General features: G+C 40.5%; 1 protein-coding gene across 2 annotated transcripts in view; it reads right to left on the reverse strand.

Annotated features, from left to right (window-relative positions):
• Positions 1-6,857: 6,857 nt before the first annotated feature.
• Positions 6,858-17,007, reverse strand: part of hdac11 (histone deacetylase 11) — a 37,990-nt gene continuing 27,840 nt past the window's right edge. For both annotated transcript variants that reach the window (XM_051415028.1, XM_051415030.1), the window contains exons 9-11: positions 15,000-15,096; positions 13,126-13,304; positions 6,858-10,666 (exon numbers count right to left, since the gene is read on the reverse strand). In XM_051415028.1, coding sequence (XP_051270988.1) covers positions 10,424-10,666; positions 13,126-13,304; positions 15,000-15,096 — 519 coding nt within the window. In that variant the 3' untranslated portion in view covers positions 6,858-10,423. The remainder of the gene's footprint in view (positions 10,667-13,125; positions 13,305-14,999; positions 15,097-17,007) is intronic.

Genomic DNA, 17,007 nt, shown 5'->3' on the forward strand with positions numbered 1-17,007 from the left:
CCCACAGACTCTGCAGTTCTGTTCAACTCTACAGACCACTTAATGTGTGTTACATTTAAGAGGATCTATTGGGAGAAATGGATTATAATTTCTTTCTTTAATTAGAGTATAATCACCTGAAAATAAGATTTTTTTTTTCTACAGAGGGAGTGGGTTCTCTTCCACTGAGGCCGCCATGTTGAACTGCCATGTTTCTACAGGAAATCAAACCAAACACTTTTTGCCACATTTTTTGCCACCACAGTTCTACACTCTTGGTTGAGGCGAACGGTTTCAGTTGGTTGCAATCTGCAACTTGACCGCTAGATGCCACGAAATCCTACACACTCGTCCTTTAAGTGTCTTTCAGCTCATTGTTTTGGTTTTATGGCACTCAGCATTAGTAGTCTCACAGCTCACAACCTTGTTTCCAGCAGCAGAAAGCAGCTGTTTCCAGTGAGAAAGTCCTAATTAAGTGATTGCATGCTATTGACTCAGCACCAAACAGCAGACAGATAGTGAAGACATTGGAGAATTTAGCGAAAGGAGAGTGAATATTGGACTTAAATATATCAGAAATACTCCAAATAAAGGCTAACATTGCTGTCTGTCTGCTGTATGTGTAAATAGGCAATTGTTTGCTAGCATGTTAGCCATGTCAACTTTATAAGGTCACCACTGCCCCCAAGTGCCCACAAATAAATGAATAAAAAAAAATAATGCTGGTTTATCGAAGACATTTGCTAATGTAAGAGTTGTTATTTCAGAAATAAACTGTACACTGTTCAGTTACATTCGCTCTTGTCAAAGTTTGCTCAGCCCATTTTCATGCTTCCACCGCAAATATTTTCACGTTGAAAAGACAATGAAATGGCTTATAAACATCAACGTTGTCAGGGGGTTAAAAAATACAGCCAAAATGAAAATTGAACCGACATCAGGTTGCAACTTTGACGTTGTCTCAACATGCAGTCGTGCCAACCACAACAAGCTAGCTCTCCCATACTGAACAATCAGTCATTAGCATTAACATTGTTTCAATGTTAAATGTACACTTGGAATAGTTGGGCTGCATAAGATTGCAGCCACTCACTTACCCATACATACATTAATAAATAACTTCCTATTTAAACAAAAGTTAATAAAAAGTTTTAAGATGATAGGCATGTGCAGTAGACTGAAATTCTATGTAACATTATGGAAGTAACACAAACTTGAAACTAAGCAAACTTAACTTCCAGGTTTCTATAACAATGTTAGGGTATGAAATTATACTTTCTAAGATATATTTTTTTGTAAGTCTGGTTGTTCTGTGGTTTATGTGTAACTGTCATTACAACCCATTTCATCCAAGAGGCCATAGACCTGCTGTCAACCCCTGGGTTGATGAAATGTTTGCAGGGCTGGCACAGACAGATAACTTCCCCATCCTTAATCCTACTGACAAAGCTCAGATTTTCCTAGTTGTTGAGGTACACAACACAAAAACTAATGGAATCTTGCTACATTTGGAGATGTGGGCAGCAATTCACAGATCTGGAACTGGGCTGAGACTTTAATGACCCCCAAACCCTTTTTTGTGGTTAGATGTGGTGGATGTGGAGCACTGGAGACCAATTGGCTTCAGGTGAGCTAAAACTGGCTATAGCATTAAGCTTCTGGTTGAAAGCCACTGACAGTCTGGATTGAAAATATTTGTTCCTACACTTCAACATCGACAAGAACTCCTGAACATTAAGTTTACAAGTGTGTATCTCAAGAAGAAGCAGAGTCATGCTGATCTTTATTTGAGAATGCAGTGCTTCGGCCCCTTTGGCTAAAAAAAGCCTTCCCCCAGTAAAACACTCTACTAACAGGTCAGTTATATCCTGTTCATTGCACTTATCAGAAGCAGGCGGGCCGTGTTGAGAGAGTGGAAGTGGCCGGTTTAATTTCTGCTTTAAGTGAGTCACTTTGAATCTCTGCTAGCATCCCTCTGACACATTGAGCTTGACCACAGACCAAAAGCTCTAAGGTCTATCAACGTTTAGTCAAAGTCAAAAGACAAATTTTGGATGAAAGTGCCTCTTTTTTGGGGTTAAGGAGGCATTTTAATGCAAAATTTGCTGTGGCCCTGCCAATAAAGCCCCTTTGATCTCAGTCATTAAAACTACTTAGTGAAACTATCTTTGTAGAAGAGGACTTTGGTATAAGAGGCTTGAGGCGTTACAAATGCTTCACAAATCAGGCGCTGAGTCAATACCATCAGCTCCGTGTTTTCTTTAAAGATCAGATTTCTGTGTGACTGGCAAGGTCAGCACATGTGGATTGAGGAGAACAATGAGAGGGACTGACAACAGGATCTGGAATTGCCGGAAGATGGATAGGCATAAATAGTGGCGCTTCTTTGAAACAGTTTGCCAGTGAATACATTCCCCATACGGCCTTGGATCAGAGGCAAACCCAGACCTCACATTATGCTAAGCGTGCCAGTAATTGCTGACTTAGTTTAAGCACCTGAGCAAACTCTAATACGACTGTCTGATCAAATTTCCATCCAGATTATATCGCCTCCTCGTTCCCCAGGTTTGGCCCATTTACTCTGACGGCGCAGCCAGGAGCCCACAGTGTCACATGTTGCTCAGTAATGATCTTTTTAATGATGTTGCTGAGATCTTTGAGCTGGTAGATTCCACTGAATTCTGAAGCCTATTTTGTCTTTATGAAGCGAATATTTGCCACCACCAAGCAGGTTGTATATTATGATGTTTCTCCCAGTGAGATTTCTCAGCTTTCACAATTACTGATTTCAGCGAGACTATAATTAACCTATAAGGATCAATCTGGAGTTTAAAGGATGGATTTATAGACTGTACTGTGAACAAAAAGAGTTTTTCATGAAAATAATCTCTTCTACATTCTGCCAAGCCAAATCTTAAAGCTCCAGTGTGTAACATTAAGGATCTATTGTCAGAAATGGAAAATAATTTTCATAACTATCGTTTCATTAGTGTATAATCACCTGAATATGGGAATAGATAGATAGAGCCTTTTGCATTCACGACGCAACTGTAGTTTTTTTTACATGCTTGGAACAGAAGGATGATGTGAGGGGATTGCAATCAGCAACTACACTGCCAGATGCCACTAAATCGTACACACTGGTGTTTTAAGTAAGTTAACTTAGTTCAGTCAGGACCACTTTGTCAAAATATCTTATATCCCAAGCAGAATGTTACATTTGGCGGTATGGCTCTGTCTGAGACCTCCTTGTCCTTCCGCGTGCCTACGTGGAAAACCTTAAGGCAGGGAGAGCACACCTCCCTGCCCTTCCATGTGCATACATGGAAAAGTTTAAGACAAGGAGAGCGGCAGCAGAGACCCCCCCCCCCCCGGGTACAGAACAGAGCAAGCATCAATGGCAATCAGAAAATGACATTGATTAATTAGAAACATAAAAAGGAGGAGTTGGGGTGGAGGTGGGTGCAAAAGGCTTGTAGAGGAGCAGCAGAGATAGGCAGGCAGGCTAAAGCAGCTTAAATAAGGCGCCATGCATGATGTTTGCCAATTGGATGCTTGAGGAAATCAGGTGAGCTGTCAGCTGACTGTGTATGGTATCCAATGGGAAGCTTAGAGGAATCAGCTGATGTATGTTTATGACTAGCTGTGATTGTATGATATAGCTGTAACTGAAAGCTAAGCCTGACTTCGTGCCCTGCCTGAACTAACGCTATGCTCAATTTGTGTTTTCACAGTACACATAACAATTATAAAATGAAGTCAGTGTCACTTCAAATTACTAAATCTACTTGATCGAGAATGTTTTTTTAACGTAAAAAATTAGGTTAGTTTGACTTAAAGGTTTCAATGTTATCAGTTTCAACAATTTTTGGGGGTTAAATTAACTTAAACCAAACCAACAATAGCAACTAACACTAGCCAAGCATAGCAGGGCAGGCCTTGCACCCTGCTGGTGGGGGAAAAAAATCAAATGTTATGCTGGTATTTCGTGGATATATACTACATCCACAGAGTGCGTACCTCGACTCACCAGGAGCTGGTAGTACACAATAGGAAATAAAGGCACCTGTGGACAAAAATCACAAGTGCCAGTACTCAGTACTGGTGAGTACGGTGGGGACCTAATGTCTCTTAATGGAAACCCATCAAACAGATGTTGAGATATTTCAGTCTGGACCAAAGTAGCAGACTGACAGATGTTTCCATCCCATGTTGCTTGTGAGGCTAAAAACAGATATAACCCCCATGGTATCATTAGTTTTTCTTTAGGAAGAAACTTTAGAAAGTTCCCTTCCAACATTATACAACCGTTTCACATGCTGACTCCTCGTGACACTAACTAAACTTTATGTGTAAAATCGGAAGACTGCCCCTTTAATCCATCTAAAGACCATAAAACTCTCATTATCACAGTCTTCTGTGAAAGCAAAACATATTCAGCAGAGCCTTCATTAACTTGCTGTAATGCTTTTTTCACACCTGCCTTATTCAACGCTGCTGATTGTGGACTGTTTATACCCCACTTGGGTCAGTTTGTCTGGAGAGGTGAAAACATCCCAATCGAAGCAGCCAGACAGCGAGCACTCGGCGGTCTCGGCCTGCGTCCAGGAGTGGTTCATTTGAGGTGAGACGGCGTGCAGGAGCCAGGCAAACAGCCAGGGAATCATGTTTAATGAAGCTTACTGCAACTCTGTCCCACCACCACCACAGGGTCTGCTTGAAATTATATTGTCATGATGGGCTCTGTCTGTCTGTCTGTCTGTCGGTAGACACATGCTGGGAATAACTCTATAACAATCCAAGATAACAACTACACACTCCTGCCACACACTCTCCCTGATTAAGTCCCTACTTAATAAGCTCCAGAGTTTATATTAATACCCCCATGTATTATGTGAAGACAAGTATGATACACACTTATTAATACACTGACTAGCATAATTAATGAGCTCGTTAGTATAATTGGTTCCCTGTCATATATCATGCCGATTATGGGAGAGGTGGCAACTTGTTTAAAGCTTGTACCACACCTCTACATACGTTCAAGACCATTTAATTTTGTGTGTAGTAACCAAAAAAGAGAGCTGCTCATCACATCGCAAGCAGAAGCGACCATATTTTGTTTGCCTGCACAGCTGCTTGATTGAATCATTTTCCAATCAAAAGCCGAACTCTGCTTAAATATAGTTTGTTGTCAGCTGGGGAATGAAAACAACGTGAACATGCAGAGAAGTCACAGCCTTCACTACCATTGTCCGCCCACACAGGTGTTTATTTTGCTTGATTACTGTGGACCTCTTTTCAGGACTGTGTGAGCACGTACTGACTGTGGTCGATTTACATCTCAATGGTCACTAAACACTATGTAATCAAAGATGTGGAGCATAATTTTGTATTGTCTTAAAGTCCATAGCCATGACAGTGATTATACCCTGAAGACTCGAGTTAGGTAAGGTAATGTACAATCACAGGTCACGATGCTGTATTGCATATACAGTAAAAGCACATATAGTACGTATACTTAAAGGTCCAGTATGTAACATTAGGAGGATCTATTGTCAGAAATGGAATATAATATTCATATGTATGTTTTTATTAGTGTATAATCACCTGAATGCATTGTGTTTTTGTTACCTTAGATTGAGCTGTTGATCCACCATGTTTCTACAGTAGCCCAGAACAGAAAGGACGTTGCGTGTTTTTCGTGGCCATCATAGTTTCTCCAACACACTTCACAGTCCGTTCTCATTCCGAGGTTGTCAAATACGTGAGTGGTGTTGTGTTAGTTGCAATCTGAAACTTCAATACTAGATGCCACAAAATCCTACACACTGGTCGTTTAACACAGTGGTTCCCAACCTGGTGGTCGGGACCCCCACTAGGAGTCGCCAAAGCCTCATGGGGGGGGGGTCATTCATTTTTACGCACGTGATTTACACAGAAATCTGAAGTCAGGAGCATTTGCTTAATCTGACGTAGCCAGAGGTGTTTCAGTTCTTGTTGACTGGGGTGGCACAAATGGGGCACTGCCTTATGCAGGGGTGGCATGAAGTATGCCTCTCAGCTTTCCATAGAACCCATTTTCTTTCAGAGATCTTGAGGTCGGAGGTCAAGGGACCACATTAAAAATGGCCATGCCAGTTTTTTTATCACCAAAATTTTGTCTAACTTTGGAGCAATATTTAGCTGCTTTCCCAGCATGCTAGTGTGAAGATACTGGATGGCAAACCAGTATCTTCACTCTAGCTTTAAAACAGAGCTGCTACACCCTCTGAAAGACAGAATGGAGTGATCGAGGTAAGGATGGGGGGGCACTGGGGGAGGCCAATCACATTTCAGACAAGGCCAGTGCCACCCCAGGTCCCAGTGCCCCCCCTTTGTAAACTCCCCTGGATGTGCCACACCATACGAAAAAAAAGTACAAGAAAGAATACAAAAATGTTCTTGCAGGAGGCCCATTGAGTTTGGGGACTTTTAATTCCAAGCATAATGCTGCCCAACTTCAGTTTGAGCAGAGGTCTATTTAGACCAAAAGAAAACACAGGCGTGGTCGGGCAGAGCCTTTAATAATTCCATCCAAGACTCAGACCGATCCACTGAACCACCTATAGGCTAGGTAAGAAAATGAGCTGAAACAGTGCCAGCAGGATGCATCAGGGAAACTACATGACATAAGGGGCTTTACTTCAATGTTTTCTTACTGAGTCACTAAGGCACGACTTTATTACATCATATGGGGCAGGGTTTAAGGAACACCCAGATGGGACAAGCAGTGCTACATAGCAGCAGCATTAACTAGAGTTTTCCAAACATACTATACTTTGAGCATGGGCAGTAAAAGCAATTAAAAGATTTTTTAAAAATTGCAAAACAGCTCATTTGGTTGTTATGGATTTATTCAATATCATTATGAATGCATAGTAGTAATTCTCAATGTCAGCACAAATCGCAAACACACCCAAAAAACATATAGTACAGCTTTGAAGACTTCGGTGTTATTTTTGGCACACAACATTCAATCAAACGACTAAAGCGCTGGCCGACACAGAAAGGAGCTGATGAGCTGGGATCTGGGATCGCATTGGGTATTAAGGACAGGCAATAATTGATATATTCCGAGTCCTAATTAAAGGTAGATTGCACTAAACCTTTCAGCCGCATTCAAAAGCAGCACACCAGATCAAAAGCTTTAGCTAATTAGCACTGACACTGCTAATATTGCCGCCTTTCACAGTTTCATTATGAATGTGTCCAAACAGCTTCATGGATAAGCACCCCAACGCTGCTTTCCATGCTGTTCAAAGACATGCCTTTTAATCCTTTAAATGATCATGAGTCTGTACTCCACTGCTAACTTTTGCAATGTTTTTTTTTTAACAGCAGAGTGAAGCCAGAGCAGTGAAAGATAATGAATGTGAAAATACATTAGAAAATCACTGCAGCAGCAGCAGCACCTGCCAGCTGCCACTTCAGCTCCGCTCGGCTGCAAAAAAAACACATCTAATGCAGTGGCAGACAAAGTGCGCAGAGGATGTGGTTTTATTATCTAAACTATGTGGCCACATTCACAGTTAAATTAACATCTCTTCTAATTTGGCTGAGTGTTTGTCTTGCCAGACTCTTTCCCAACACGTATTCAGCACTGCAGGATGTATCAGATGTGCGATATCAGTACATGTCTTGGTGTGCTGTGCAATTCCCAGGAGTGAACATGTGTGCAACCATCTATCCCTCTGCAACGACTGTGCTCCTCCAGGTTGTTGCCTGGATGTCAATTAGCATGGCTTAAGCTAATTTAATGTCTGTTACTGAACCTTCATCACAAAGTAGGGCACAGGCAGAGAAGAATTAAAATTCACTAGGGATGTACAATAATTAAAGGCCGATTATGGGAAATTTATATTCATATGAATTATCCCAATACTTAAATGATAACTGATAAATTATCGGTTGATAATTTATTCTGACGATAGGCTGTTCTATGAAAGTCTTTTTGATGAAACATTTAAAGAGGCAGAACTGTTGTTGGTTTTGGTTGTGTAAACAACAGTGATGTCAGTTACATTTGGTTCAGTCAGAGCTATACAATATTACATCATCCATTGTCGCTTACTACATCTCAGCCTTTCTTGCCATCAAGTGTGCATAAACTACACTGCCCCCCAAAGGCTGACCGCGGGAACTACACTAACAATGAAATAGAGAAATGGCTTCAAAGTTTTTTGACTGTCCAGCCAAATGTGTTTTGTGTGTTGTAACAATCAGTTATTGTATCGACTGAAAACAAAATCCATATGGTGCAACCCTAAAATTCTGTTTTGTCGCCTTGCAAGACAGATTCTGGGGTCAGAAATTGACACGATTTCACTCAGAAAATGCTGAATCAGAGCTTCAAACAAAAACAGCAGCAGGGAATTAGACTCTGCCTGTAAAAACACTCCAAGTCCTGCATTGAAAAGGTTATGTTAGTAAAAGTATCTGAGTATAATCAGGATGTTGTTGAAATAGAGAAAATGTGACTGTGACTGTGGTACTATTATACCATTAGATTATTATGACTCATGCATTCAGGTAAAAGCAGGATTTGACTGTTGGCGCTGGTTGAGCTGGAGCTCATTTGAACTTTTTTGTATAGATATAGCATTGAATAGTTCACAGTGAGCTGTGAATCAGAGTTTTCATTATTTGGGCGCTTGAATATTAAATAGTTGGAAATATTAAGTTATTAACCAGTTTTCTGAACAATTTTTTAAATACAGACTCCTGTCTATCTTCAACTGTCCTATCTCTTTAAAAAAGAAAAGCAGCAAATCCTCAAATTTGTGAAGCTGGAACCATGAAATGTTTTTACATGAAAAGTTACTTTTTTTTTTAATCATGATTATCAAAATAGTTACCAATTCATTTTCTGCTCATAGGACTTTTCTCTTAGCGATGTCGCCATATTCCCAGATCTCAACACTTGGTAACTACAGCATCATTATTAGACCAGAATAATCCTTTGATGAAAATATTCAAACATTAAACTTGAATTTCAAACCACAAGCATGCTAGTTAGTTACCTTTTGAAGCTTTGCATTAGCATGAAGCAGCAATATGAGTATTTCATGTACGAGTACAGAAAGGGCGCACTAACACTTCAGTTTAGGCAGAAATTTAAATAGCTTATTTAACATTACACACACACGCAAACGCACACCTGTACAGAACTCAGTTAGTATTCTGTCTGTGTTTGATGGAGAGTCTTTAGTGTCTTTTGGAAGCTGCGTGACGTTCCAGCTGCTGCATTGATCATATTGATCCATTCTTTTTAAAGATCTATTTTGCCTCCTTTTACACAACAACTGTATGAGTAAACATCATTAGAGGAGTTCTGTATGTCTGACCAGAGCACACCAATCAGGAGTAAAGCTCCACTGTACAGCCCGGCTCATTAATCACTGAACGCTTTTCAGCTTTTGGACTTTGATGTGTCGACCACGGGGACGCACTGCGACAAGAACATTGATTTTCAGGAGTTTGGGAATGTTGCTCAACTTTCTTTCACCATACGCCAGTTAAAGTGCTCACAGTCACATGTTTTAGTGGTGTCAAATTTGTTCAAGAGACAAAACACTTTAGTATCCACAGTAAAAACATATTGGCCTCCCTGTAAACATTAACTGCTAACTACTAAAAACAGTCATCAGTGGCTGAAGTTGATGAATGAAAAACAATTAGCTCTATAATGATTACATTATTATCTAGAGAAAAACACAAATTTATATGAGAAATTAAAAAACTAAATGTTAATAAGGAATGGATACGATGTTATCTTCAGTAAGAAGGTTAAACATCACCATTAGATTATGTGTGATAGTTAGAAATGATCACCGCCATAAGTATAAACCGAGCTGGAGGATAATTAACATAGTTACCATGTATCTGTAAGAACATCAAACCTCTTTATGATTTCATGAACTAATAATATATCATATCTTTCACAAATTACATTATTACATTTCCTGAGATGAAAGAATACCTCTCTAAAACGCTGCCCCGGACATACATTAAACATAAAACCCATCATTCTCTTACTGATGAAAATTTAAACAACTCTTTTTGTGGCGTGTGAGAGCTCATGAAATCAGCTGTAGTCAGGAGAGTGCTATTGTTTCACTACCATTTTTCTCTTTGAGTGATTATTCCCTTTGAGTAACTGCCAATTTACACATAAAAAATGTAAAAATGTACCAAAGCACTCACTTTTTTTGTGTTGTATATGTGCAAACAAGCATTAGGTAACGCCCCTGTCATACATTTCAAACACATTTCTGTGTGACAGCAGTACGCTTACAATGTCATCACTGCTGTCACACAGTCAATGTAAAGTAGCTTGAGTGCCTTTGAATGTCACAGCTGTAGATGACACACCTGTGAGTGTTAACCTGCGGGTTAATGTGGCTCAGACAGCAGTGAATCTGGATCCAACAGATCCAGAGCTGCACATCATGCTGGTCACCAGCGATGACGACCCCTCCCCCTCCAAAGCCTCTGCTCCAATCAGGCCCTGCTGCTGCAAGTTGAGGATTGAGTCGGCGATGATGCGGGCTGTTTTCTTCTGGTATCCCCCGGACGTCACCATGAGTATGGGGATGCCCCGTCGCCTCGCAGCCCTGAACACGATCTCATCTCTCTTTACAATGCCCTGGCAGAGAAAGACGAGAGAAAAGCCGCTCTGTCAGTCTATCCAAGGCTGCAGATTTCTCTGAATTTTGTCAGGCTGCTGGCGTTCTAGCTACGCTAACTTCCTTCCCTGAGGAGGGTGAGGAGGCTGGATCTCACTACTCCACTGTGGAGCATCAAGCCTATAGGGGCGACACATATGGTGGGAAAGAAACACACATCCCTGTTTGTCTTGGGACTGAGAGTGGGAACAGCTTGTGTCAAACATCTCATTGATTATGGAGAAATTTGGAGCACAAGGACTGATTTGAAACATTATTAGGCATGACAGAAACACATCTGGACCAGAACTATTAAAGCTGCACGAACCAAGAGTCTCTTTTTTAATTTCAGGCCATTTACTAGCCCCTATCCAAAATTAACACATATTGGTGTAGCATCCCCACTAACACATTCTGCCGATTTACCTTATTTACTCCAATTATTATCTGGAATTTGCAGGATCACTGGCAGGAAATCTGTGTACACAGGAAGTAATAAACCCAAATTTGGCTCATGCGAATCAGCTCTCAGTATGCTTCCAAATTCCCTGACAAATTAGCTACATGAAGTGCTCATGTGATCTTTCCCAGCTGAGCCTGCCACTTCTACATTCTTCTTGCCATTACAGAACCGCAGATGAAGAATTTTATTTTACTTTTAAAGATTTCTTAATGAATTGTACCACATAGCTACAGATTGGTTCTAAAATCAAAAATAAACACAAATGACAAAAAAGAAGTTGTGTTAAGGTTCATTTGGGGGCATTTTCCCATAGATTTGTCTTTTATGAATCATGATAGCCTGGCAGTGGCAGCATTACAACACTCTGGTTTGTTTATCGTTCCCAAATGAATAACTTTTGCTTCTTGTCATGTGCGACTCAGCTGTAATGGCTCTATGCCATTGTCACTGTAAGCATTATTATAGCTACACTGGAAAGATGCAGGGATATGAAGAAGGGAAGCAATGCAACAAAGGCTTGAAGCTGAAACCAAGGATGCTAAACGATACGCTCCCTGATTTTGTTACAGAGCTGCAAAATGGTAGGAGTTATTTCAGACATACAAGGTTTCCGATGTTACAATCTCATTAATTCTTTCATTAGACAGTGTTAGAGTAAGTGAGGAGCAATTGACCCTTCCAAAGTCCCGCCCCCTTTTGGAACCTGTGCCAGCTTCCTGTACTTAGATGTGCTAGGCTCGTCTATGTTGAAAAGACAACCACAGTTTGAAGATGGTTGAAAAATAAAAGTGACACAGGCCTTTATATCTTAAGTTAGCTAGCTAACTAACTACATCTCAAAGCTTAGGTTCAAAAGTTACCTAGTTAGCTGGTGTTTAGCTAACATAAAAAGTCACTAAACCCCAAAACCTATGTATATGGGTATTTAGTAGTGTTGTTAATTGGTCTGGTCCAAATGTTTTTGTGCAAAGTATTTTAATTCTATTTATTGTTCTATAAATATTCATAACTACCTCCCTCTACTGGTTGAAACCCAGCTACTGCAATTGCATTTTGCTATTAGCTGATCTGGAGCATTGCTCAACTGTTATTAGAGCACAGAGAAAACAAGGGCTGGACTTAGGAAGGGTCAATTAGAGATTTAGGCTTGGATGGACATGAAACTTTCCTTGTTGAATCCTTGTGTACATAAAAACACATGGGAAGCACTTTGGTGACAAACATCCATCCCTTAGCTTAAGGTTCTCTTGCATGTGCCACTAACAGCAGGAAGAAGCTAGAGATGATCCTTTTTTCACGGTGAATGATGAATTCAGTTGTGGTGAGTTGTTTTCTTCCCAACTGTGACAATGATTTGCTGCGGATTTGCTACAGCTCTGATATGCATCTGACGGGGTTCTTCTCCATGGCTATGGCAGCTGAGTTTGGTATCTTAATATTTATGGCCATTCACTTGTGTTTCTGTGTTGGCGGATATTGATATCATTAAAAGAACTTAAATAGGAGTCTATAGTGATAAAAAAAAAAAAAGGACCTGCACTCAGTGGCCACTTTATTAGGTCCATCTGTACACTCTATTGCAATACAGCAAATTCTACCTTTATTAAGTTCATAATGTGTAGTTTTTGTGTGAATTCAATTATATATTGTACTGGACTACATTATATTGAGAGGCATTTAACAATTTTTGTCCTCCCTATTTTCATACATGAGTGGGACAGAATATTAGTGCATGACCTCTCAATACAATGCACACCTGAACAACAGCTGCTAAAACATAACTGAATTAACACCTCTATGACAAAACCAAAACATTATAGGCATCATAAAAGTAGACCCTATAGTAGAACAGGTGTATTTGACTGTTTTAGATTGTACAGGTGTACCTAACAAATCCACAGCACACTGAAGCAACCCCCAGCTCCCTGGTCTTCTGGAACACATTTACGTACATGGGGCGTCTGTCAGGGCAGTTACCTGTGGTGATATGGAGAGTCCTCCGAGGGGGTCCCCGTCCAAGATGTCGGTCCCTGCATTGTAGACGATGATGTCGGGTCGCACCTCGTTCAGTGCTCCCTCAGAGTGGAGCTCTACCTTCTGAAGGTACTCTGAGTCTTCAGTGCCCCAGTCCAGCTCCACCTTCCTCTTTATGGCCCCTGGAGGTACAGGGAGAATGGTGCATTATGGTTATCCACACTGGTGGTCATCACAAAGCCACAGAACAACCAACCAACATAGTAGCAGCTAAGTTAAGCTGAATCCAAAGGCCTAATATATACGTAGGCTAGGAATTGCTGCAGTATTCACACAGCAGGAATTCTTTCAACACAAGCAGAAAGCTATAAAGCTATAAAAATTAATTTCTAATAACTGAATTCTTATGCAATGTTCAGGTGGGTAATTGTTTTTCTCTATCTATACAATACTCTAAATCTGCAGCAGCCCTTTAATTAATTAGTATGTACATTTTCAATAACTAATGCACATGATGAAAAAGGTTAATTAGGAGTCCTTTATGTTTCAAAATTCAAACAGAATTTAAGCTGCAGAAGCAGGAAAGAACAACGCAGTAGCCTGTGAAAAAGGGTTGTTGGTAGTTTTTCAAGTCTAGTCCTGCAAGTTTTTCAAGAAGACTTGAAAGAAAAAAAAAGTGTCCAAAAAATTGTAAGCTTTGGTCTTTGAAGGTCCAAGGAAATGGATGTTTCTTGGAGGAAAAATATGAAGCAGAATGGGACTGTGAGGTTTTTATCTTAAACAAGCCAGAATGTACATTTTTTTCACTTTCTCGAGGGGGAGAGACGATTATTAAATGTCTTCAATTCAATTAATTGTGGGGAAGAAGATAGCTGAAGGACGGGGGAAATTTTAAGGGCAGGACTGTGACATTTTGTCCGCAGAGTGTCGTTAGAGACGGGGTTAAACGGTAACATGTGGGCGCTGTCAGATCAGCTTCATTGCACTGGCAGATTGTGTAGAAGCCATGATTATAGTGTTGCATGGGCTGCTGCGAGACAGATTTCCCGCTGAGCGCTAATAGTGCGAGTGGTAGTGCAGAGGGGAAATCACAGCATAATTAAAATGGCACCGAGTGACATCTAGGGTCTGGAACCTCCAGAGGCACCAATACAAAGTAGCACAATACATGAGAAATAATTGGTCAAGTGAGGAACTACATTAAGCTCCAAATACACCTGTATCTGTATGTATTTCAGTATTATAGTCCAAATGTAAACTGTCGATCTAATTATCTGAACTATTGAAGGATAATCCTAGTAACTTGTCTTTTTATGTACTTTTTTCTCACTGTCTAATTGTTTTGTTTTTCAGGGTTCCCACTCTTTTTAAGAAATTGTTTTCCAGGAGGTTTATTTTGACAATACAGGACAGCACCTTCTGACAAACGGTGGTCATCATTTGAGGGACACTTCGAGTCAGCTTGCTTTCGTGGCGTGCTTGGCCGTTCTCACCACAGCCAAATTTCTGGCTTTCCATTCAGCATTGATTTGGCCACAGCTTAGACTAACATATATTCAATTAAAACATTTCCAGGACAAGCAAGATTAGTTCCTGGATATTTGGCCATACTAATTCAATTTCCAGGTGTTTCCATGACTGAAAACTAGTCTCTAAATTTCCAGGATGCTTTTGTTGCTGTTGTCTTATTTTTGTGGGTTTACATTGTGTTAATAATTGTTGTGTCTGACATGAATAGTATTGTATTGCCTTTAATAAATACATAAAAAAAGCACAAGAGAACACTAGTTACTGTCTAAATATATTAAGTTTGCACATTTTCAATGACTTCAAGGTAAAAAAAGCTTGAGAAGGAAATTGATGGCGCTTTCACTCACTTTTGGCAGACTCGTCCCCAGGATAGATGTAGCGATTATACATATCCATGATGAACACTCGCCTGTCATCCAAGAAGTCACGCTCGTGTCCATTTCCCTACAACAGAGCATTTCAATTAAAAAATTAAAGCACTTTGATGCCGTCTTAAAACATCATTAAACACTGACAGACTGAATCAAGTAATTGGCTTTTCAGCCTTGATAATGCCTCACTTGTGTGTAAAGTGGAGCGGCCGATAACTCAAAGCATTATGACAGTCCACTACATCACTTCACGGTACCAAGGTCCACGCAGGTGTCACTCAGAGCCATTTGTTTACGTGAGACACGCTGCGTTGACTGACAGTGCCAGATCAGGGCTAAATAGGCATGTCGTCTATAGGCATTAAATGTTAAAAATACTCATAAAAGAGTCGTTGCTACTCCATCACTTTTCATTCATGTCTTCCATTTGTCACCAAAAGTGTCTGGCTGCTGTGAGGAGGAGATTAGGCATTGTTCCAAGTCTAGTATTACGGGATGAAAAGAAGGATGCATGGGACACATCATGCCCAAGTGACTGTATAATTCATTCTTGAGAGTGAGAAAAAAGGGTATCTTGTTGCTAATTTGTGGTCCAGCTACACATTTGAAGATCAAGTGATATGACGCTAAGACAACTACAGTTGTACGGGCCTGCCTGTCCCCTTTTATAAATGTTTTTATCTACAGAGGGAGTGGGTCCTCCATGTTTCTACAATAGCCCGGAACGGACAAACCAAACACCGGCTCTAGATAGTTTAATTGCAGGTTTTGCAGCCCCTGTAGTTTCTCCAAGAGACTAACCCTCTATATGCCATTAAATCCTACACACCCCTTTAATTAATAAAATGACAACAGAAGTAAATAATAAAAAGAAATTCTTTGGTTAAGCTATTCATATGACTGAATCAATCCAATGCTAGTGGTTTCACTTAAAACTCTACTGTCTTTCATGTTGTAAAATGTCACATCATGACTTTAAGTGTGACACAGCACTTTTTGTTGCTGTAAAAGAGGCTGTGGCAGCATTAAGCAGGCAGAATATGGAATTATACCAGAGTGTTTTTTTTTGTAAGCCTGGTGTCATCTGCATGTGATTTCATGGAAGTAACACAGTGAACACTTGTGTGTAATGGCACTGTGCTCTGACACGGCACTTCTCTAAAAGGCTGCAGGTGTATCAACGTGGAAGTATTCTGTGTGTTCTAGCTGACAAAATCACGTCAGAGTTGCGTCAGAAACAGACGTTCTATTCTCAGTGCAAAGTCTAAGACCTACCAAAATACCAACAGCTGTCTTTGTGCTGTCTCAGTTGAATGAACCTCCTGCCTGTTCGTATCCCACCTCACACCTGTGCACTGTGTGCTCTGAGCTGGGCACCAAAATACCACACAGATGGGCAAAGACAATACAAGGTAAAAAAAATTCTGGAGAGCTACTTGTGCTGTTTCTTGCGCCACCACAAAAGTAAAGCCCCCATCTTGTCTGCAATAATCAATCAAGACCTGGTCTCACTATGACCTGTGTGGTTTTACTGTGGGCAAATAGACATGGTGTGTGGGTGGGGGTTTGCCCTTTGCCCTATTAGTTTGCCCTTCTGGTAGTGTAGCAAAAAAAAAAAAAAAGGAATTTTAATGGGTATCATAAAATTCAGAACTTATCAACTCTGTCAGCAACCAAGGACTCTGGGTTAATACTAATCAACAACTCCATCAACGCCCACAGATATATTCCAGTCATTTTGTGAAACAAGATCATTCTCTTTCAAAACATCATCATTTTGGGCCTTATTCGGCTTTATTTAATAGTGACAGCTGGAGACTGACAAATGGAATGGGGGGAGAGCAAGAGAGAGGACAACATGCAGCAAAGGGCCATGGGTTGGAATCAACCGCTGCGGTAAGGACTCTGCCAGGTGAGCTAGCCATATCATACTTAAACTGAAAGTCTGTTATTAGTGCTTTAATGTAGTAAAATGACCACACCA

The sequence above is a fragment of the Dicentrarchus labrax genome, unplaced genomic scaffold (assembly GCF_905237075.1).
Source record: "Dicentrarchus labrax unplaced genomic scaffold, dlabrax2021, whole genome shotgun sequence".
Taxonomy (NCBI): Eukaryota; Metazoa; Chordata; class Actinopteri; family Moronidae; genus Dicentrarchus; species Dicentrarchus labrax.